Source organism: Myxocyprinus asiaticus, chromosome 10 (genome assembly GCF_019703515.2).
Source record: "Myxocyprinus asiaticus isolate MX2 ecotype Aquarium Trade chromosome 10, UBuf_Myxa_2, whole genome shotgun sequence".
Lineage (NCBI taxonomy): Eukaryota > Metazoa > Chordata > Actinopteri > Cypriniformes > Catostomidae > Myxocyprinus > Myxocyprinus asiaticus.
The window spans coordinates 45,896,121-45,919,394 of NC_059353.1; the positions used below are offsets into that span (position 1 = coordinate 45,896,121).

Here is a 23,274-nt window from a genome sequence, read left to right on the forward strand (position 1 = left end):
ACCCCGGTGATGACCTTGTACCTTTTTTTTTTTTTTCTGAGAGTGTAAAAATACAAAAACTAAACATTTAATGTTTCTTGAATTGGTGCTATTTTAGTGCATTTCTTTTTAAACTGTGGAATGCTTTGTTTGGATATATATATATATATATATATATATATATATATATATATATATATATATATATAAAAACATTATTGTTACATATTGTTTTCTTTTCTAAGAAATAAAAAAATACGTTTTGACAGGAAAAAAATATATATAGAAAGACAAATTTCAGCACTTTCAAAATCTGTGATTAATCGCGATTAACTAAGAAAAATCATGTGATTAATTACGATTAAAATTTGAAATCAACTGACAGCAGTAACATACTGTATAAAAATAAACTTAAACTAAATAACACTGATAACACTAGAGTGAAAACAAACTAAAACTAAACTAAATTGTAAGGACAAATGAAAAAAAATAAAAATAATAATAACCCTGGTGCAGGAGGCCCACAACAGTCCCCCTCTTGTACGATAAAGCATGTGAGCCTCGCTCCTGCACAATACAGATGCAGAGAAAGCGATAACACCTGCAAGATTAGGGTAAGTGTTCTGTGAATGCGCCAAGGCTCTCGGGGGCCGACTGCAATCTTCGTTAAGAGCCCCAGCTAAGGAGCCTGTAAACTGAAACGGAAAAAGGACCTGACCTGTGTGGGTAAAAGGAGCCGGATGGTGGCCCCGTCCTAGTGATTTCTCTAAGGAGGGGGTTGGTGTGTTTTCTCCATCTTAATGGCTCCCACCACCCCCTCCCCCGCCAATCATTCAGGTGATATCCCGCCCCCTCGCTGTAAAGAGGAGACACCTGATCCCTCCTGGGGTTCCACATTCAGTTCCCTCCCCTCGGGGCATGGCTCAGCCCTGACCTCTGACCCCTACTTTGCTGGCTATTTATATGGGTGCGTACTTGACCTGACAGCTAAAGAAAACGAGGGTGGGTGAGGTTAAGCTCTACTCAGATGAGGGGCCTAAAGAGAACTTGCTGTACCAAGTTAATAAGGGCACCAGGGATAGTTACAGGGCTGCTGTACAGGTCAAGCTGCAGATGAAGTGGATTTCCAACATCATGAGGGCAAAAAGGTCACACTTTATTTTAAATACATTCTCTCTATTTTTCAACTATAAACCTAGAACTGAATAACATAAAATCAAATATTCATTCACAAAATCAAGAAATTCAAAATTAATTTAAAGACAAAAAGCAGAGGAATTCAATTTTACAATTTTTGTTACTTTGGTGCTATTTTTGTCCCAAGCCCTAATTAATTTCTGACCCCGGGAGTAAGTAGCTAAAAATACCAATGATAATTCCATTTTTTAAAAACAGTTATATTTTTCATAGCTTCCAGTAACAAACTACATTTTCCAACAAGTAGCAGTTTAGTGTAAAAAAACATTACGTGGCTGTTTTTTCCCACGTTGTTTTGCATTTGCAACTGTCAAATATGCTTTTTTTTAGGGGGGCATTCAGACCGAACCATTCTTGCGCTAAAAAAGGTAGATGCAGCGCAATGAATGGAGCAGAACACACGTGTCTTGAGATGTGTTTTTAAAAGCTGAAGTTGTTGTAACTTGACAACGGTCAAGTCGTCCGTATAGTCACCCATGTTTATATCAAAAAACACTTAAAAAGAGCAGACAGATACAAAAACGTGTTTAGTGTGAACAGCTCCTTAGAATTTCCTCTCTTTCATATGTAGTATTGGAAAGTCCAATTTATTGTAGAGAATCATTTGGACAGTAAAGGACTGATTAAAAAGACTTGCACAGTCTTCATTTAAAAGTACATTATTATGTTTCTGAGTGGATGAGTTGTATTAATTGGGGTGTATTCTAGTTATTTTTAAATGTATATATATATATATATAAATGTACAGTATATGTTCACCTAATGCTGTCACCCTTACTGATATTTTTCACTCATACACATTTTTTTTAAAATATTGCTGTGGTTATAAATTATATAGCTGGATTATATATATTTAAACATGTTGCCCCATCAAGTAGATTCAACATACACTCACTGAAAACTTTATTAGGAACACTATGGTCCTTATAAAGTGCCTGACGTGGTCTTCTGCTGTTGTAGCCCATCTGCCTCAAGGTTCGACATGTTGTGCATTCTGAGATGCTATTCTGTTCACTACAATTGTACAGAGTGGTTATCTGAGTTACAGTAACCTTTCTGTCAACTCGAACCAGTCCGGCCATTCTCTGTTGACCTCTCTCATCAACAAGGTGTTTCCGTCCACAGAACTGCCACTCACTGGATGTTTTTTGTTTTTGGCACCATTCTGAGTAAACTCTAGAGACTGTTGTGCGTGAAAATCCCAGGAGATCAGCAGTTACAGAAATACTCAAACCAGCCCGTCTGGCACCAACAATCATGCCACTTTTGAAAACACTGAGATCACATTTTTTCTCCATTCTGATGGTTGATGTGAACATCAACTGAAGCTCCTGACCGGTATCTGCATGATTTTATGCATTGCACTGCTGCCACACGGTTGGCTGATTAGATAATCGCATGTAGGTGTACAGGCGTACCTAATAAAGTGCTCAGTGTGTGTAGTTAGATACTTTTTTTTTAGTAGTTTGTAGTGTAGCTAACTACTACTTAAAAGTAGTTTGACTGTTGTAAAAGAAGACTCACCCAAACACTGGTACTCATCTACAATAAATCACAATGGAGATATGCAAAGATGCAGCATATGCTCTCGAAGGCTGACACTATTTGATAATAGAGTAAGAGCCAATAGAGCATCCCAAGACTCTTCCATATCACACCATTCTATAATAAACACATTCTGTGTAGTGTCTTACAAGGAAACTCATATAATTTCTGGACATGTTGTCAAAGATGAAACATTATTACAATGATGTGTTACTGAGGAATTCTACCTCTATAATTTATGGAGGGAAAAGACAGAGAGAGGAAACATCCTAAAAACTTAGAAATGCTGGCCAGACACGCATGTGAAACTTGCAATAACATCCTGCAGCATGTATTTTTAGTAGGAAAGCTCTGGACTGTGCTGCCTAAATGGAGTAAATAGGCTCTATAAATTAGGATGGAAAAACTGGGAGATTGTGTGGGATGGCCCATGCCATTTTTTTTATTTATTTTTTACCTCAACATAGGGCTTACATTGGGGGGCAACCAATTTGAGAGAGAGAAAAAAAAAAAGTAGAATAAATTGTAATTTAGAGCTGTTAATGGAATAGTTCAAAATTTTGTCATCATTTACTCACCCTCACGTTGTTCCAAAACCTGTATGACTTTCTTTCTTGTGTGGAACACAGAAGGAGACAATGTAAGCCTCTGTCACCATTCACTTCCATTGTTTGGAAAAAAGATCCAATGCAAGTGGTGACTGAGTGAATGGTGACTGAGACTAACATTTTTCTTAACATCTTTTTTTGTGTTACACGGAAGAAAGACAGTCATATGAGTTTGGAACAACATGATGGTGAGTAAATGATGACAGAATAAATTTTTAGAGAACTATCTGTATTAAATCTATAATTTCTTATGTGTTCACTAGGGAAAGTTTGCATAAAGGTGGTTCTAAATTAATCTGATTGGCTTGCAATGAAACTGACACCCAATGGGACACACCCACTTAAAACAAAAATAATAATAGTGCACTTACTATTTTGTTTTTTGGAAATTACATCTATTCTTTTTTAATACCATGCATACTATTTTTCCACACAGACATTTTTATATTTTGGGAAATGGGGTCACCTTGCAATGGGATCGTTATATTTGTGAGTCTTTACAATTTTTTGTAGCATTACATTTTGAAAATCCTTGCTATATAGTATAGCCTAGTCATTGAGCTTAAGGGGAGAGGGAACCCATCCATAAAAGGTTTTCCTGGGCCTTATCAATTTTAGCGATGACAAGAAATAATCGCACGGACATTGAAACGGTATACAATAAACTCACCCTTCAGAGCTTACCAGCAAATCCAAAGCAAGTGAAAATTGACCTAGGCCTTCTGAAATCACTTTAATTTCAGGTCAGCTCCTTTAAGAAATCCACGCTATGAAAGGGCGTCTCCCTCTCAAAGCATTCACCACTTGATGTGCGATGTGGGGACAAGAGGCTTTGCCAGGCGATGGGACACCTGTTCATCAGCGAGATTACTTTGCTCAGCATCCCAGACGAAATATTGATTTTCAGATTTTCCTGCCTAGTGCACAAAGCTATCTTGGATTAGACAGGGATATCCCGCCTTGGTCCCAAATGGACAGTCTAATTCGCTCCATCTTGTCATTTAGACCCCCTGTTGGGAGTCCATGTCTGAAATCACAATGATGTTTGTAGGACAAATGCTGTGAGCTGCCAGCCCACACATGCACGTGCTTGATACGTTGTTGTGTTGTACTTTTCCATTGGCCCTAACGTCAAACAGAGATGTTTTCCTGGTGTGTATAATCTGTTGGACTAAAAGGGCGGGTGGAGGCGAACAGCTATTTGAGTCACACATGAATGAGTGCGTTCGACAAAGCGAGACTTGCATTGACAGAAAGCGGCTGAAATTCTTAAGAGGGCCTTATCTACCTCATCACCAGCATCAGTAATACAGTGTTACACTGTAAAAGACAGATAAACCCACTATGGCTTGCATCTCCCCCCTTTGATCCCAGAAACAGTTGCAGAGCTTCTTTTAAGATGGGTCAACACTGATCCCCAGTGGTCAACTGGTGTAAATGCAGCACAACGGTTTATTCTAGCATTATTCAGTCTCCTAGTACTGCTCTTATTTTACCAAAGAAAACCATTCAAGACCTACCAAGATTTTTGGGTGAACTCTTCCTTTAAACTAGTGCATGAATTAAGTACATTGAGTTCTGAATGCCTCATTGAGAACCTGAGTGTGTATAGGCAGTACAAGATGATAGGCCTACTAACCAGTAACAGACATAGTCTTAGATCACCTCGAAGAGCTTTGTCTAACCGATCGGTGGAAACTCTGAGTAATGCTATATAAGAGCTATTGTTGTGCGCCGTAATCTATTGGGGATTCAAGTGACACTCCCGATACACTGGGCCAAAGTTGTCTGTAACCTTTTAAGTATGTGAACAAGTAGGAGGCACCCAACTTGGAGCACAGTTATTGAGAATTACTTTTTGCCTACTGATGTGCTACATAACTCCCAGATGACATCATCATCATCTTCCCCTTGCTTGTGGAGAGTCGTAATTAGTGACAAATACACAGGCATGGTCAAATCCAACAGGCCGATCTCTTCTACTGCATCAGAAAACATCCATTCTGGAGGTTGTTCTAAACATGCATTATGCTTCTGAGATGTTCATAGCATTAAAAGCGAGGTCATAGTCTGATACTATGCTGCTGAAAAAAATAAATAAAATAAAATAAAATAAATAAATAAAAAATAAAAATAAAAAACTCTTGAAACTAGCCAAGGCTGGTTTAAGCTTTTGTTTTGTTTTTTCCTCAGAAGGCCACTAGTGTAAATGCATATATTATTAATTTTTCTCATTACATGCAATATTTTCATACATTATATTTTCAGAATTTCTTAGTATTTGGTATGTTGTCCTTTTGCTTTAATTCCACAGGTTGGTGCAAAACCTGATTATTATTCTTTATTTTAATCTTATTAAAATCCTAAAACTTTGAGGGAAATATATACTATATACAACCCCAATTCCGAAAAAGTTGGGACAGTATGAAAACTGCTAATAAAAACAAAAAGGAGTGATTTGTAAATTATATTCACCCTTTGCTATATTGAAAGCACCACAATCACACATAATATGATGTTTTACCTTGTGAATTTATTTATTTATTTATTTTGAAAATGTACAGTAATTTCAAACCAGACGATTGCAACACGCTCCAAAAAAAGTTGGGACAGTCGAGTGTTTACCACTGTGAAACATCACCATTTCTTCTAATAATACTTATTAAGCATTTGGGCACTGAAGACACAAGTTTGTTAAGTTTAGAAAGTGGAATTTTCCCCCATTCATCCATTATGTAGGTCTTTAGCTGCACAATTGTATGGGGTCTTCGTTTCTGGATGGTGTGCTTAATAATGCGCCACACATTCTCAATTGGAAACAGGTCAGGACTGCAGGCAGGCCAATCTAGCACCCACCTTCTCTGCTTACACAGCCATGCACTTGTAATCTGGGCAGTATGTGGTTTGAAGTTGTCCTACTGTAAAATGCAGGGACATCCCAGGAAAAGACGGTGTTGGATGGCAATATATGTTGCTCCAAAGTTTGTACATATCTGTCTGCATTCATGGTGCTCTCACAGATGTGCGAGTTACCCATGCCATGGGCACTGACACACCCTTGGCCCATACAGACACTGGCTTTTGGACCTGACACTGATAACAGCTTGGATGGTCCTTTTCCTCTTTGTCTCAGAGAACACGATGGCTGTGTTTTTCAAAAACTATTTGAAATGTGGACTCTTCAGACCAAAAAACACAGTTCCAATGTTCTTCTTTTCATCTAAGATGAGACCGAGCCCAAAGAAGTCGGCAGCACTTCTGGACAGTGTTGATGTATGGCTTCTGCTTTGCATAGTAAAGTCTTAACTTGCATCTGTGGATGCAGCGGCGAGTGGTGTTGACTAACAAAGGTTCACTAAAGTAATCCCAAGCCCATCTTCATGATATCCATTACAGATCAATGATGTTTTTTAATACAGTGACGTCTGAGGGATCAGAGATCATGCGCATTCAGAAATGGTTTTTCGTCTTGCCCTTTACACACCGAGATTTGATCAGATTCCTTGAATCTTTTAACTATATTGTGCACTGTAGGGGGTGAAATGCCCAAAATCCTTCCAATTAGTCTTTGGGGAACATTGTTCTCAAAGTGCTGGATTATTTGCTAAAGCATCTGTTGGCAAATTGACAAGTCTTGAACGATCCTTGCTCTTGAAGGACTTGGCTGTTTTTGGAGGCTCCTTCTACAATATACAGTACTATGACACAGTTGCCTCACCTGTTATCTCCTGTTTCACATCGCCTTGTTATTTCAACTCGTCAAATTGTTATTAGTCTTAAATTGCCCGTCTCCATTTTTTTGGAGCATGTTGCAATCATCTGATTTGAAATTACTGTACATTTTCAAAAAACAATACAATTCACAAGGTAAAACATCATATTATGTGTGGTTGTGGTGCTTTCAATATAGCAAAGGGATGAATATAATTTACAAATCACTCCTTTTTGTTTTTATTAGCATTTTTCATACTGTCCCAACTTTTTCGGAATTGGGGTTGTCTATTGTTTTTTCTCCCCAATATGGTCAGGAGACTATTGGAACCCATTGTATGTCTGGACAGATTAGTGTCCAAATTCCCATGCTTCCTACCCTTGATTTGTGTTCAAGGGATAATAGCAGATCAAATCAATTTTGTAACTGTATTTCATGCATTCCAAAACCTAATTCTTAAATTTACACATTTAAAAGGTTTATTGGCTATGGAAAGCAAGAGGGATTTGAAAATAACAAATGGCAAATCTGCTGCATTTGGGTTGACTCCATGTCTTAAATGGATTGTTCATGTTGTTCCAAACTGTTAAGATTTCTTCTTCAGTGGAACACACAGAAGTTATTTATAGCAGAATGTCCAATCTGCTCTTTTTTTTATATACAATGAAAGGGAATGGTGCCCACAGCTGTCAATGTTTTGAGTGAATAACAACTTGAAATTCAGTCTGTTCACTTCAGACTTAAAATACAGTGCACAAATGATATAGACCAGTGTTTCCCAAACTTTTCTTGCCATACCACGACAGCACTATCAGTAAGGCTGAAGTTCCCCTTCATTGACACAAAGCCAAAGATTGTACCAAAGACTAAATATAATTTAACTTTATCATTAATATTAATTAATCAATATTGGTCTGATCTATTGACATCCCTTCATCAATACCTATTAGGGCTGGGTATTGATAAAGATTTCCTGATTCGTTTCCATTTCAAATTCTGATTCATTTGGGTATATTTCAGTTATAATGTCCATTTTGCTTCCATATGAAAGAAATCCACTCTCAGCGAATGCTGTTAGTTATACAAGAGACATTCTAACTTGGTGCATTATGAAATATTCATTGTAAAGATTTGATTTTATCATTAGTTTTTCATGAATTTGGTTACATTCTAGCTTTATAAAAATCAATATATATATATATATATATATATATATATATATATATATATATATATATATATATATATATATATATTATAATCCATCAATAAATATGTCTTGAAATTGCATATATTACCATTTTATTGTTTACATGCATAATGTGCACTATTTAAAGAACTGAAATTGATATGTAGAACAAGAGCTAAAACGGTACTGTCTTTTTAACCTCCTGAGACCTGAGCATGACGTTTTTGATTTGTAACTAGTAGCACCTAATAAACAATCAAAAATAAATAAATTAATTAATTAATTAAAAATGTATGTCCACATATGTGGACAGCGGGACTACAGTAAGTTGTGAAATTTTAAATAATACCAAGCTAATGTTAATGAATAGAACCATATTGTACAGTGATAACAAAATAAAATAACAACATTTATATTAAAATGAAGCAAAATGACCCAGAGATGTGTTCATTTTGGAAGTTATTCAAAATACTTAACATGTTTTTTCAGCTTTTGAAGGGAATAAAGCCTCAGAATTCACGTTTGCGGACATCATGTTTATCAACACACTGACGTGCGAAAAATTAATTAATTTTCTAAAGCAGCATACCAAATAAAACTGGAGATGCTACTCTTTACACCCAAACAGGTTTCAATGACAAAACTCAAAGAAGTTTCTTACCAGAGGCACGTTTGTTGGCTCTGCACCCGTAGAAGCGCTTCACGGAAATCAGCGTCATGTTGTTGTGTCACAATAAACCCTTAAATGAAAGTCTAAAGTGTTGTGAACAGTATTCAGTCAGTTTAAATAAATTTAAATTATGCATTGCTTATAGTGAAGCAAAATACAATGCACACGCATGTGTACGCAGGGTCGCACAAGGTTAAGACCACTGGCAGTTAATGTTTATTTTTTGTTGTTTTTGACAACAAACAGTAAAGAACAGAAAGGGTATTAAAAGAGACATTATTCATGGACAAATGGGTTGAGTGGATCTCATCTTTGGACATACAGACATTACACGGTACGAGTCAAACCAAACTTTTACTCTCAACATGCAGTAAAAGGATCTCGGTGCCAAACATTTCATAGAGTAAAACTTTGATATCGGGACTGATCAAATGAAGATTGTAACTAATTGGAAAATCAATATTTTTAAGCCATACATTTTGTTAGGTTCAACATAGCAAAATGTATTTCTTTTCACGGACCCCCTGGAATCTGCTTGCGTACCCCCAGTTGAGAATCATTTACTTTTAGGATGCTTTATGGCGCTCTTTGGAGCTTGACATTCTCTGGTCTCCAACCTCTTTCATTGTGTGGAACAGAGCAGTGAGAACATTCTGCTAAAATTCTCCTTTATTCAGGTTTGGAACAACATTAGGGTGAGTACATGATGAAAGAATTTTCAGATTTTTTTTTTTTTTTTTGGATGAACTATACTTTTAATGTTTTTATGTGTATGAATTTCTGTTTCTTATTTTCCTCTGTATGTGACTAGGCACTATGGAAAAATAGGCTTGGTCTTAGACATGACTGGTAATGTGACAGTTACATCAGTGAATGCCTTTCATTCAGGGCTGTTAATGCACTGTAACACTGCAATTCATGCATGTGAGCAGTCAACGCTGTGTTTCGTATATGATGTGATTAACTACAGGTGAAGTATCCAAAAAATGCACAAACAAGGGCTCTTTTTCTAGCAATGGTGTACTTTTTTTTATGTAACTGATTTGGATCGCACTTTAATGTATATTTTTTGCCAACACAAAATAATACAATGAGGCTGCAACACATGAAGCAAATATAAAGACGTGGTTCTGTACAGTAATAGTAGCTCATCCACACATTGTAAGTCTGTTAACACATGAACATAAAAATATAATCATACATACAACACTGCTGACTAATACATGGTGAAGTGGGGAGCTGATTTTGGTGAAAGAACTTTCTCTCTGACATTGTGGCACAAATGTGGAAAACAACTTGTATGTGATCTGTTATTCTAAGCCTATGCACCAAATGAAATGCCCAGAAAGGCAAGCAAAGCAAGTTATTTGTGTGTGTGTGTGCATAATCACTCATACTGGGGCCCGCACGGAATCTGTACCTGCAGAATTCTACTGAAAGTTCCGCAGATCTCTATCAACTGTCGTTCATAGGCCTTGTCCACACTAATAGGTCTTAGTTTGAAAACACATTGATTTAGCTCCATTTATGTTTCTCATCCACACTGGAAAAGCATTTTTCTTCACTGAAAACACTCTCCATCAATGCATAATTTAGAAAACTGAGCTTACAAAAAAAAAAAAACTGGATTAGTGTGGATGTAGCCATAAAATAATAAAAGTCCTCACCCCTTGCATTTTAATTTTTTGAATGTTTTAGCAAATTTGATAATGCTTTCAGCTACCAATAAGAGTGTAGTACTATCAGTTCCATATACAAGGTTCCAAATTTCCATGACTTTGAGTCGTTCATGATGACTGGATATGGATTTTTAAAAAACATAGCTAATTAAATATTTTAGAGTTGAGCCTAAATTTTAAACACATTTCCATAATTTTTAAAGATTTATTGACATTTCCAGGCCTGACGATCACAAATTTGATGGGAACCCTACATTGATCAAATTTTACATATATGTTTTTCATTAAATTCCATTAAATAGATTTTCTATCAAAATTGGTGCATAAAATGTGAAAAAATAAAAAGTCCATAGATTCCATCTGGGCCTAATCATACAGTCATATTTATGTAATGTTCTGTTATTTTTTCTGCTCCTGATCATTAAGTGCTTTGCATTCTTTAGGAGTAGTTCTCAAGGCTAAACAAATGGTATCGTGGCAACCAAACACAGTCTAAATACGTCATATATCTGTAGTTTCTGCATTGGATCAAAACAGACCCCCATGCCAAAAACAACAAGCCGTCGTTTGAATACTGACCTGACAGTGATCAATCAAAGGCATACACAAGTGAAATAAAATCTTTGGCAAAAAAAAAAAAGAAGTATTTACAAGCAAGACTTGTTTTTTGTTTTTTTTATGCCTAAAGACATGGGCATCATGGGTTAAATGTGGGTATCAAACATTTTCAGGGTGGCACGGACATTCTGTTCATCAAACAAAATAATCGCTGGGCACTTTCTTGTCAAATCACAGTTAAAACACTGCAGTATATTTTCACCTAAATTTCTCAAGGACTCAGTTGAGATTTGATTATGATTACAAAGGGAATTAAAGAGGATTCATAGATGACAATATGGCTTGCAATACCTGACAGTGCCTCACGATGGTAGTATAAAACAAAATACTGAACTCTGAGAGATCCGCTGCAAGGGAATGTGCACCAAAAATGCGGGCGGGTTTCCTCAAGGACTGAATACTGGGGGGGGGGGGGTAAGGATGCTAAATAATAATATTAATACAAAAATAAAGACATGTTTCCTTACTTTTCTTTACACAAAGCCTCATGTCAGCCAACTCACTTCATTCGAAAAAACTTTAAGATGCACTCTTTAAGTATGATATAAACAGTCGTTCAAAGCGACAGTGAATTCTACTTTCAATCTAAAGTTAAAGAACGTGAGAAAATATACGATAATGACAAGCTTTCCAAAATACATACACTTTACACCATATATAATAGAATGCTTCTCAAAATCCCGTGATTTTGAAATATTAGCCAAAATAAAGAGTATTTCTCTTCAAAGGCTAATTTTTATGTAGACTTTACAATATATCTATGAGTAAATGAGTTAACATGAGAGCAAAAAAAAAAAAAAAAAAATGTAGCAAAACAATAATACAATAAATATTCTGTAAAATCACTTTTTGAAGTTTTATATATACTTAGCTTACTTTGGGCTAGAATGATAGTGTGAGTGTGTTGTAAGCGAGGCATAGATATACAGTGATAGATTCACACCTTTTTTTTTTTTTTTTTTTGCCAGATACACAACGATACACACTCTGACCCGATGAGAGGAGAGCATAGCAGTGATTAATGGATATTTACCTCAGTACAAGGCCATATTGAGACAGGAAACTAGCTGGTGGATACCAAGAACTAAAAGCTTAGAATGACCAAAGGACCGCTGCTCTCGTAGTTTTACCTGTCCTCAGTTTTTGCTTCTTTAAATCAGATCTGTTATATGTGAGGGACCTTTAAAATCCCCCAACTGCTCTAAATTTATCCAGAGAGCACAGGAACATTTTTGTACTACCAGCATGAGAAAATCAAAGCCATTTACAGAAGGAAAAGAGGTAAGTAATAGTTTGTATGTACAGTTTGGCCAAAGCAATCCCTTGAATAACGACTGACTGCTCTCTCATTTTTGGTTCATCAGCCCCAAAGTCTAATTTCCGCCCGCCTTCTCTATAACCCTCTTTTTTACTTTTTATTTTCCTTTTTTCTTAAAAAAAAGAACAACAAAATCACTAACATCATTTCTACAATCCCCTCAAAGTGAGATGAAGACCACCTCCCCTCCGTATATCCCTCCTCTACACCCACACTGCACGTCCTCTGTCCCTCTTTCGAATAACCCTCCATGGCACATTCACACTTGCACGTACACACAAACGCTCACCCAAACACACAATCGGAATAAATGAAAACAGAAAAATTCAAACAGAACAGAAAGAAAGTCCTCCGGAAAGCAGCGTTGTGCGCGTGAAGAGTTCACCGCTTTTGAGAGTTGATCATGACTTTAGAGACAAAGTTAACGATGGCTGTGGCGGGTTGATCGGGATCCATCTCAGCGAAGAGGTGACTGACGTTGTCTGTCGTGCTGCCTTGCTTTCTGGCCACAAAGCCAAAGAACCTTTGCAAGAGAGGCAAAAGAACAAACTTTTAGGGATAGTTCATCTAAAAATGAAGATTCAGTCATCGCTTAATCACCCTCATGTTGTTTCAAGCCCATATGACTTTCATTCATTCAGAACAAGAAAGAAGGCAGAATGATGGGGACTGAAAGCCTCGGTCATCACTCACATTAATTGCATTTTGTTTTGTTTTTCTGTACAATGAAAGTGAATGACGACTGAGGCTGTCATTCCTCCTAACATCTCCTTTTGTGTTCTATGAAATAATTTTTTTTATGGTTTTGGTACAACATGAGGGTGAAAAAATATGACAGAGTTTTTATTTTTGGGTAAACTCTCCCTTTAATATGCTGGTTGTCCTGCATATCAACAATTGTAGGCGTTAAATTACATTTAAATATTAGGATACATTTCATGAAACCTTGATGTTTGTGTATATATAAAAGTAATCCATACAACGCCAGTGGTTTAATCCATGTCTTCAGAAGAATTATGATAGGTGTAGGTGAGAAACAGTTAATATTTATGTCCTTTTTTACTATAAATTCTACTCCCTGCCCAGTAGGTGGCAATATGCACAAAGAATAAAAAAAAATAAATAAAAAAAAAGGACTACTCTTAGGAGAGAAGAGCGCTTGGGAGGGCTGTTTGAAAGTCGAGATTTATAGTAAAAATGTACTTTGATCTGTTTCTCACCCACACCTATCATATCGCTTCTGAAGACATGGATTGAACCACTGGAGTCGTAAGAATTACTTTTATGCTGCCTTTATGTGCTTTTTGGAGATTCAAAGTTTCGGACCCTGTTGACTTGCATTGTATGGAACTACAGAGCCGAGATATTCTTCTAAAAAACTTAATTTCTGTTCAGCAGAAGAAAGAAAGTCATACAAATCTGGGATGGCATGAAAGTGGGTAAATGATGAGAGAATGTTCATTTTTGGGTGAACTATCCCTTTAATGGCCCTAAAAAGGTTTCATTTTCTTTGTGACATATATAATTACATTTTGATTTTGGGGTGAAATGTGACCTGAATATGTTTTTGTGAGATTCTTTCATCATGAAAACATATGCAGCGTCACAAAAGATCTCAAAGTGACTTTCTTGTAGCTGTAGTTGGCCATATGGTGTTCTATAAGAGCTCTGACACTCATAGTGACATCAGAGAACATAAGGATTTTATTTACTATAGTGTCGCTAAATGCACTAACCTGCCCTCCACATCCATTTACATTTTTTTGAGTATATAACCCTGGCACCATTGTTCGTTCTGTGATGAAATTGCATTTGAGTCTCTCTTCTCATCTCCTAAACCATTACAGCAGAGTAATGTTTGCCATGAATGCCCCTAAAATCATGTGCTTTTATCCTAAACCCAGTCCAATGATCTATTTTTCTTCTGTAACATAGCTGTCTGTTGCATCAACACCAGAGCACTTTTATAATCCTCTTAATATGACCCCTTTAAGACAATAATTAAAAACCAAGTGTCCAATTTTATGGGGAAGATCAGACACTTTCGCAACTTTCATTAAACTTTTGAGGGTTTCGAGCTCTGTGCATCATTTATTCTTTGTGTATGCACTGTGGCTTTAGAGAGTAAATCATGACACACGTGTCAGGGTTGGCAGACAAGCGTAAGGTTCTGTGCTGTTAGCTTAGAAAGCAAAGGCAGCAGTGCTAACAATACAACTAGGGGCGCTGGAAATGGGGCCCACTTTTTTCCTGCCAACTAACACATCATCAAGTTCTTCATTATCAAAAGCAGGTACTTACTTCGCAGTCCCACCCTCTGGTTTGCCCCACCTAGAAAGGCATTGAAACTGATGTTAAACTTTGTGAAACTTCAGCATCAAAAAGCTCTGCTCTCTAACAGTTTCTAATCTATGTTCTGATAGGGCTGTCCTGTGACTAGGTCCACAGATCAATATATAGAAGTTATGAAAGGTCAACTGAAGTTTGGGGGGATTTGCTTACTTCCTTTCCTGCGGGTCAATGTCACAGAACGTGACCGTGTTGATTGGATAATGACGTCTGAAGAAAACCCTGTAGAGGAAATGACAAGTATGTCTTTTTAATAAATGATCTACAAAAAATATATATCAATATTTTTCACTGCATTGGCTAAATTTTATATATCAGTATGTATGTATTTGCTCTGAAATGGCTTAAAAGGGGGATATATATATATATATACACACACACACACACACACACACTGGCAGCCAAATGTTTGGAATAATGTACAGATTTTGCTGTTTTGGAAGGAAATTGGTACTTTAATTGCAAAGTGGCATTCAACTGATCACAAAGTATAGTCAGGACATTACTGATGTCAAAACAGCACCATCACTATTTGAAAATAGTAATTGTTTTTATCAAATCTAGACAGGCCCCATTTCCAGCAGCCATCACTCCAACACCTTATCCTTGAGTAATCATGCTAAATTGCTAATTTGTAACTAGAAAATCACTTGCCATTATATCAAATACAGCTGAAAGCTATTTGGTTCGTTAAATGAGACTTAACATTGTCTTTGTGTTTGTTTTTGAGTTGCCACAGTATGCAATAGACTGGCATGTCTTAAGATCAATATTAGGTCAAAAATGGCAAAAAAGAAACAGCTTTCTCTAGAAACTCATCAGTCAATCATTGTTTTGAGGAATGAAGGCTATACAATGCTTGAAACTGCCAAAAAACTGAAGATTTCATATAAAGGTGTACACTACAGTCTTCAAAGACAAAGGACAACTGGCTCTAACAAGGACAGAAAGAGATGTGGAAGACCAGATGTACAACTAAACAAGAGGATAAGTACATCAGAGTCTCTAGTTTGAGAAATAGACACCTCACATGTCCTCAGCTGATAGCTTCATTGAATTCTACCCGCTCAACACCAGTTTCATGTACAACAGTAAAGAGAAGACTCAGGGGTGCAGGCCTTATGGGAAGAATTGCAAAGAAAAACCCACTTTTGAAACAGAAAAACACAAAGAAAAGGTTAGAGTGGGCAAAGAAACACAGACATTGGACAACAGATAATTGGAAAAGAGTGTTATGGATCTTAACCCCATTGAGCTTTTGTGGGATCAGTTAGACTGTAAGGTGCGTGAGAAGTGCCCGACAAGATAGGCACATCTATGGCAAGTGCTACAGGAAGTGTGGGGTGAAATGTCACCTGAGTATCTGGACAAACTGACAGCTGGAATGTCAAGGATCTGCAAAGCTGTCATTGCTGCAGTGGAGGATTTTTTGATGAGAACTCTTTGAAATAGTTTAAGAAGTTCCGAAAAAAAAATTCAAATTGTAATAGTAATTTTTCACGTTATTAATGTCCTGAATATACATTGTGATCAGATGAATGCCACTTTGATGAATAAAAGTAACAATTTCTTTCCATAAGAGCAAAATCTGTACATTATTCCAAACTTTTGGCCGCCAGTGTGTGTGTATGTGTGTATATATGTATATATATATATATATATATATATATATATATACACACACACACAATTAGAAACTGTTTAATACAAAAAACAAAAACAAAATTTAGTTAAAAATAATCAAGGCATATTTTACACACTGTTTATCACTAAATGAACATAAGTTCAAATTATATTTCATCATTTTAATTTATATGCACCACCAACATAATGCATTAACAGCAATATTTACCAACATACCTGTATATATGTTTGATAACACTTTACAATAAACAAAAGTGTCTGTTACCATTAGATAATGCATTAGGTATCTTGAACCACCAATGACAATTATATTTCACAGCATTTATTGATTAAAGGTGCACTCAGTTATTTTTCCTCATTAAAAAGTTTAACTCCTAAAGACATGAATTGTAATTTTGCAATATATGTAGGGAATCATGACCACTCACAATAAAATAAAGACTCCAGTCATATCAGTAACCTTATAAAAGCTGTTTTATTCTACATGGAGAGGGTCTGCACAGGGGGGCTGCCATGTTAGAATCACATGACCAGACGAATACTACTGGCTTAATCTCAGTAACCGTCCTGCTATTTGACACTTTCACTAACTGGTTAAAGCAATCATGGCTGACTGTGAATACTACATTTCTACAATGGCATCTGAAACTGAAAACTATTCATTTTGATGCTGCATCCAAGCCACTAGGTGTCAGTGTAATTCCAAGATGACACAAAGACAAAAGTTACTGAGCGCAACTTAAATGTTAATTGGTTAAATGTATCGAAATACTATTGTTCATTATACAGTTTATTATAAACTTTGTAATGTTAATGTATAAAACATTAATGTAAAAAATGTGTATGTAGAACTTAACATAAACTTAGATTAATAAATGCTCTAAAAGCATTGTTAGTCCATGTTAACTATTGCATTAACTAATGTAAATAAATACAACCTTGATTTAGTGTTAAAAAAAAAAATGTAAAAAAAAATGTAAAGCATGTTTAAGTTTAAAAAAATGCCATGCTGAAAGTTCCATGAACACTTTTGAGTGATAAAAGAAGGAATAAAGTACTCACTTTCTCTGGTTGTCAGTGAGTGTGATGCCTTGTGCCGACACCTTGAAATGAACAATTGTTGCTGTGGGTGCCGGGCTGTTCGCCATGGTTTCTGAAATGGCCTTGGCTATGGCCTGAGGGCCGGTCAGAGACTCCATATCCACAGAGTTTATGTACAACACATTGCAAGCTGGAAAAGACAGAACACACAGTTCAATAAGCAATGATAAGTTATCAGCAAAAAAATCATTTACACCCAAGATCTAATAGATCAGTGTATGAAATTTACTTTTTTTTATTTATTATTATTAAGGGCATTATTTGCCCCTGGAATTGGTTTTTGGAATTGATTGTTACCTTTTATGAGTGCATCTAATAATATAAAAACACATAGTGTGTTGCCTATTTATTATACTGTAAGTGAAATACCTTAATTGAATCAATTAACTGAAATGAGTTCTTCTGAATCTGATAAAATTATTGTTATTTAATAAAATAAAATCAACATCAAATCAAAAGCTGTAATATGTGCACAAAATATCTTTAAATAATGTATGTTGCATTAATATATTATAAAATAACTACGTAAAAAAAAAAAAAAAATTGAATCCCATGAATAAAATTAAAACTAATCCCATAACTAAAATACCTACAATTGTTTGAAACATATCAAATGCTATTAACACATTAAAAATGCATGGTTAATTTCTGACCCTGGATTTAAAAAAAAAAAAAAAAAAAAAAAAATACATTGACTCTCATCAAACCAATAATCAAAGACACACATATAATTAGTATTTTTTTTTTTTTTTTTTTTTTGCATTGGCATAATCTGACAGTAGATCCATGCAGTGTCATGTAACTTCAGTCATTGCACAACATGCCATATTCAATAAGTAAAGTGTTCTAGAAATATACTCGAGGCCTTGACAAAATGAAAACAGCAGCCAGAGTTTTAGCAGACAGATGAAAGTGCTTTCTGAGGTCTAAACCGTCACATGCACAGACAGTATTAAGAGAGAAGTGCGACTCTCTCTAGATACAGCAGTAAAAGGCAGATTAAATAAGACAACAGAGATACACAAATAAAATATGCAGAGCATCACTGGGTTTACCATGGGAGTCGGATGAACTCTTCTGCCCTAAATGTTTTCACAGGAGTGACACCAGGGTGGGGGAGAACATGGTATTTGGTTCAGAGTTGAGATCAGATCATAAACATGTAACAGATCAGGTTGTGACTGCACTACCATTTAAAATAATGAAACAAAACTCTCATCACATTTATCTATACAGAGCTAAGATGCATAAATATTGCTGACCGATTCAATCAAGCGGCCAATAAAAACCTGATCATCTAATCATACTTGACCATTTCTGATAAAAAAGATTTATCTAAATATCTCACCTGCACCCTGTTTGAGCATCTCTGCTGCCGGGTTGGTTGGCGTTGCAATCTCAGGCGACTCTTCCAGAGGATCTGCATAAAATAAAAGGACAGAAGGCCAGAGTTTAGAATTTCCAGAGGTATTGTGGTTTTTAAAATATCAAATTTGTTTGTTTTTTTTTGTTTGTATTTTGCAACAGAATTAGCTTAATTTTTCATACACATCTATGATGTTATATTTTGGCTAGGCAGGTATACTTTGTTTTTCCACATGCCGTTATGTCTCATGCATAGTTGAGTCCTTAGCCTTTCAAAGTATTTTGACCGCAAGTGTGTATGGACGTGTTCGACGCAAACACACTATGACTGCTTTGTGATACTCTTTTGTACAGTCGACGGCACGCACATGCGCAGATGATGTACACAGACACGGACTGTCCTCGTGTCTAGAAAAACTGGTCTTAAAGCAGGTAGTCTGTGCACACTGTGCTGATGAAGACATAGTTCACCCAAAAATGTACATTTACTCACACTTATGCCATCACAAATTCGTATGACATTCAATTTTATATATCAATACGTGTTTATATCTATACAATGCAAGTCGATGGAGTCCAATACATTCTAGTTTCAAAAAAAGGACATGAACGCAGCATAAAAGTAATCTGTACGACACGAGTTGTTTAATCCATGTCTTTAGAAGCAATACGATCGGTTTTGTTTAAGAAACAGACCAAAATGCAACTCCTTTTTTAACTGTAAGTCTTGCCATCTGTGGTCTCCTTGGGCATCATGATTTGATTACAGTGAAAAAGGAGTTGAATTTTGGTCTTTTCTCACCCAAAACCAATCATATCGCTTCTAAAGAAATGGATTAATCACCAGTCGAGTTGTATGGATTACCTTTATGCAGCCTTTATGTTCATTTTGGAGCTTGGGAGTGTTGAACACCATTGACTTGCATTGTATGGATATATTCACATAATATCTCCATTGAAATATCTTTGTTAGTGTTCCACATTAGAAATAAATTAATGCGGGGCCTGGGTAGCTCAGCAAGTATTGACGCTGACTACCACCCCTGGAGTCACGAGTTCAAATCCAGGGCGTGCTGAGTGACTCCAGCCAGGTCTCCTAAGCAACCAAATTGGCCCGGTTGCTAGGGAGGGTAGAGTCACATGGGTTAACCTCCTCGTGGTCGCTATAATGTGGTTCTTGCTCTCGGTGGGGCGCGTGGTGAGTTGTGCGTGGATGCCGCGGAGAATAGCGTGAAGCCTCCACACGCTCTATGTCTCCACGTGATAAGATGCACGGATTGACGGTCTCAGACGCGGAGGCAACTGAGATTCATCCTCCGCCACCCGGATTGAGAGTGGGAATTGAGCATTCCAAATTGAAAAAAAAAAAAAAAAAGAAAGAAAGTCATGCATGTTTGAGACGGCATAAGGGTGAGTAAATGATGAGGGAATTATCATTTTTGGGTGTACGATTCCTTTAAGGCAACACATAAAGTACGACCCTTCCAGAAAATGTGAGAGGCAAACTGTGTGATTTGTTGTTTTACATGTCAATCAGCCAGCTGCTTCTTTTCTAATTGGGTGATTCTTTTTGAAAGATACGTCCATAGTCTAAACTCATATAGGAGAGATAAATTAAATCCAGAAAACAGAAACTGAAGTCATATTCTCTGTCATTTTATAGTTTTCATCCATATTTCAGTGCACATTTAAAGTTTCAGTTTAGTTTTCATTCTTTTGCAAACTCACGTTTTTATGTTTGTTTTAGTTAACGAAAATATTTAACATTTATAAATTAAATCAAATCATTCAACTCTAAATAAAAATGCAAATACTAAAATGACTTACACTAATTTTATAGGGATTTTGTCCTTATTTTAGTGCATATTTATAGTTTCAGTTTAGTTTTTGTCCTTTTGCAAACTCCCATTTTTAGTTTAGTTTAAGGAAATATTTTTTCACCGTTAGTTTTATTCTTCAAAATTGTATTAGTTTATGCAAACTTGTTCCTTTCAGATTCAGGGTGTTTTAGAGTGAACACTGATGAGAAGACTGATAGCTGATTACTATCTGACACTATGCATGAAATGACCAGTCGTTCTGGTGAGGGAATATTTGCTATGCTGTGAATCAGTGTCCCTGGCTAACATGCTGTCAAAGTCTGTTTGTAAAGGCAGAGATGCACACATGAAGGTCTGCGGTCTCATGCCCTCTAACACCTGCTTGGCATATAGCAGCAGGCTGAGGATAGAGGCCAACTGAACTGCCCCAGCAGAGGCCGCGAAAAATATTCTCAATTACTCACACCGGGCAAACAGGATAGGAAGCATTCATCATCATGACAGAGGGAGATAAGTGAGGTCATGTTGAGTGGGCATGCACAGTATACACACACACACACACACACACACACACACAGTGGAGTCCAAAATTCTAAAGACACTAGTGAAAATGCTTCTATTTTGAATTCTTCATCAAAATTTTTATTTGCTAAATATATTATCATTATTAGGCCCAATATTTTGTATTTTTGTAAAGTATATTTCTAGCCCTAGTATTTGGTTTGTCCCCCTTTAGCATGAATGACAGCTTGCACTCGAGCTGGCATGGATTCTACAAGTTTGTACAAAACCTGATGATCCATGTTATCCCGCATGATTTGAGAATTTTCCAAAGAGCGTCTTGTGTGCATCAATAGAAGCAAGGAAATCTGACCTTTCGTACCAAGGAGTTAAAATGGCCAAAGTCACACATTTGCTTACTCTGGTTAAAGGAAATAGTGCAGAAACTTCATTTTTTCCACTTCATTTTGTCACCAACTTTCTTTATTGAACATTTTTCAACATTTTCTTATTTTCAGGTTTAAATGACAAAAACTCTGATTTTCTATCCCAGACTTATGAACCAGATGAAGTGATACCGTGTCTCACCTCTGGTTGGCATGACGAGCTTGCAAGGTAGAGCCAGTGGAGTGATCGAGTGCTGGTATACCAGCGCAGACAGACAGCCTAAAGATGACGAGACAAAACTGGGGTCAGATTTACGAGCAGAAATCAGAGGAGGACAAAATTTACATTGCAACCATCCTGAAGCAGTCAATCTCTGATGCTCTGGTTGACAACCCATAATCTATGTTGCTTTACTATTTGTGGTGTTGAAAGTGAGACGATAGTACAAGCAGTGATTGTGCTACAAATAATCGATATTCGTCACTTTGATGGACTGGGTCGTAAAATTTTCATCATTCTCTATTTTTATCCGTTAGTAAAATATTGCTACACTTGGTATCATTACAGGTATATTACAGAATTCTGGACTGTCTATCAACTTCTGTGGTTGAAATATTTTGTATGTCAGTTGTGCTTCAGCACTGCTTTTCAGCACGGATGAACCTGATAAATTGAGGTGTCCACCAAAAGTCACTGATAGTAAGAAGTCCTACAAGACATATATATCCGGAAACAAAATTGTTGTCTGAGCATCTTTGTTTACGGACATGATGTAAAGGTGTATGACGGAAGCCAAGGAGTTCTGAACATAAAATTATTATTGTAGGCTTCCCGTAGTGACTCTTGGTAAGGCAAGAACATGGTTTTGAACTTGGATATTTTTATTTTTTATGTACTGGTTCAATAATGCTTATTTGTTCATTTCTAACAAATATTAAATGAGAAATCTTCTGCAGTGTATCTTAATGTGACATTAACATCACACAAACATCTATGGCAAGAGCTCTTTTAAGTCTTAATGAGTTCTGTGTTTTGGGTTCTTAGCTTTTTCTGTTTATTCTGCCCTTGCAATGTGAAAAAGACAACTGCGGTCTTGTGATCTGGTAATTTTGTCGGGGCACTTTAAAAATTTCCAGTGGAATGTTTCTAAAGTACACACAGTAGACCAGCTACTGTATGGTGTATCTTTCAAAATGACAGAAAGAATTATGAATTATTTGTCAGTGTTTTTAAAATTCTGTAAATGATGGAACATTTTCAGTTAACACAAGCTCTTGGCACTAATACTGCTGCAAACTCACGAGTCAGGTCTTTATGTAAACCTCTGCTTCAAATTTTTGCCTATATTAGGAAAAACATCTCTCAAGGGACTTTGTTTGGGCAAAATATTACTGTTCATGAGAAACTTCAACAATATCGCAGAGCGGAAGGCCAAAAGGTCAAGGGTACGTCCAGGTTTGACGTGGAGACAGGAGTCATTGTTGCCAATTTTAAATTTTATCATCAGCCTCTAAACTCCCTTCCTTTAGCAATCAGATTCTATCAAAACAAACAGGAAATAAGGGCCACTTTGAAAGAATGTTCCAAGTTCT

General features: G+C 36.4%; 1 protein-coding gene across 8 annotated transcripts in view; it reads right to left on the minus strand.

Moving 5' to 3' along the window:
• Window positions 1–9,551: 9,551 nt before the first annotated feature.
• LOC127447620 (tensin-1-like) overlaps window positions 9,552–23,274 on the minus strand; it is a 363,293-nt gene continuing 349,570 nt past the window's right edge. For 7 of the 8 annotated variants that reach the window (XM_051709554.1, XM_051709551.1, XM_051709555.1 and 4 more), the window contains 7 exons: window positions 21,884–21,961; window positions 18,958–19,029; window positions 18,665–18,691; window positions 17,571–17,739; window positions 15,018–15,086; window positions 14,817–14,846; window positions 9,552–13,038 (listed from right to left, as the gene is read on the minus strand). In XM_051709554.1, the coding sequence (XP_051565514.1) occupies window positions 12,897–13,038; window positions 14,817–14,846; window positions 15,018–15,086; window positions 17,571–17,739; window positions 18,665–18,691; window positions 18,958–19,029; window positions 21,884–21,961 (587 nt within the window). In that variant the 3' untranslated portion in view covers window positions 9,552–12,896. The remainder of the gene's footprint in view (window positions 13,039–14,816; window positions 14,847–15,017; window positions 15,087–17,570; window positions 17,740–18,664; window positions 18,692–18,957; window positions 19,030–21,883; window positions 21,962–23,274) is intronic. The other variant, XM_051709553.1, reaches the window with a different exon arrangement.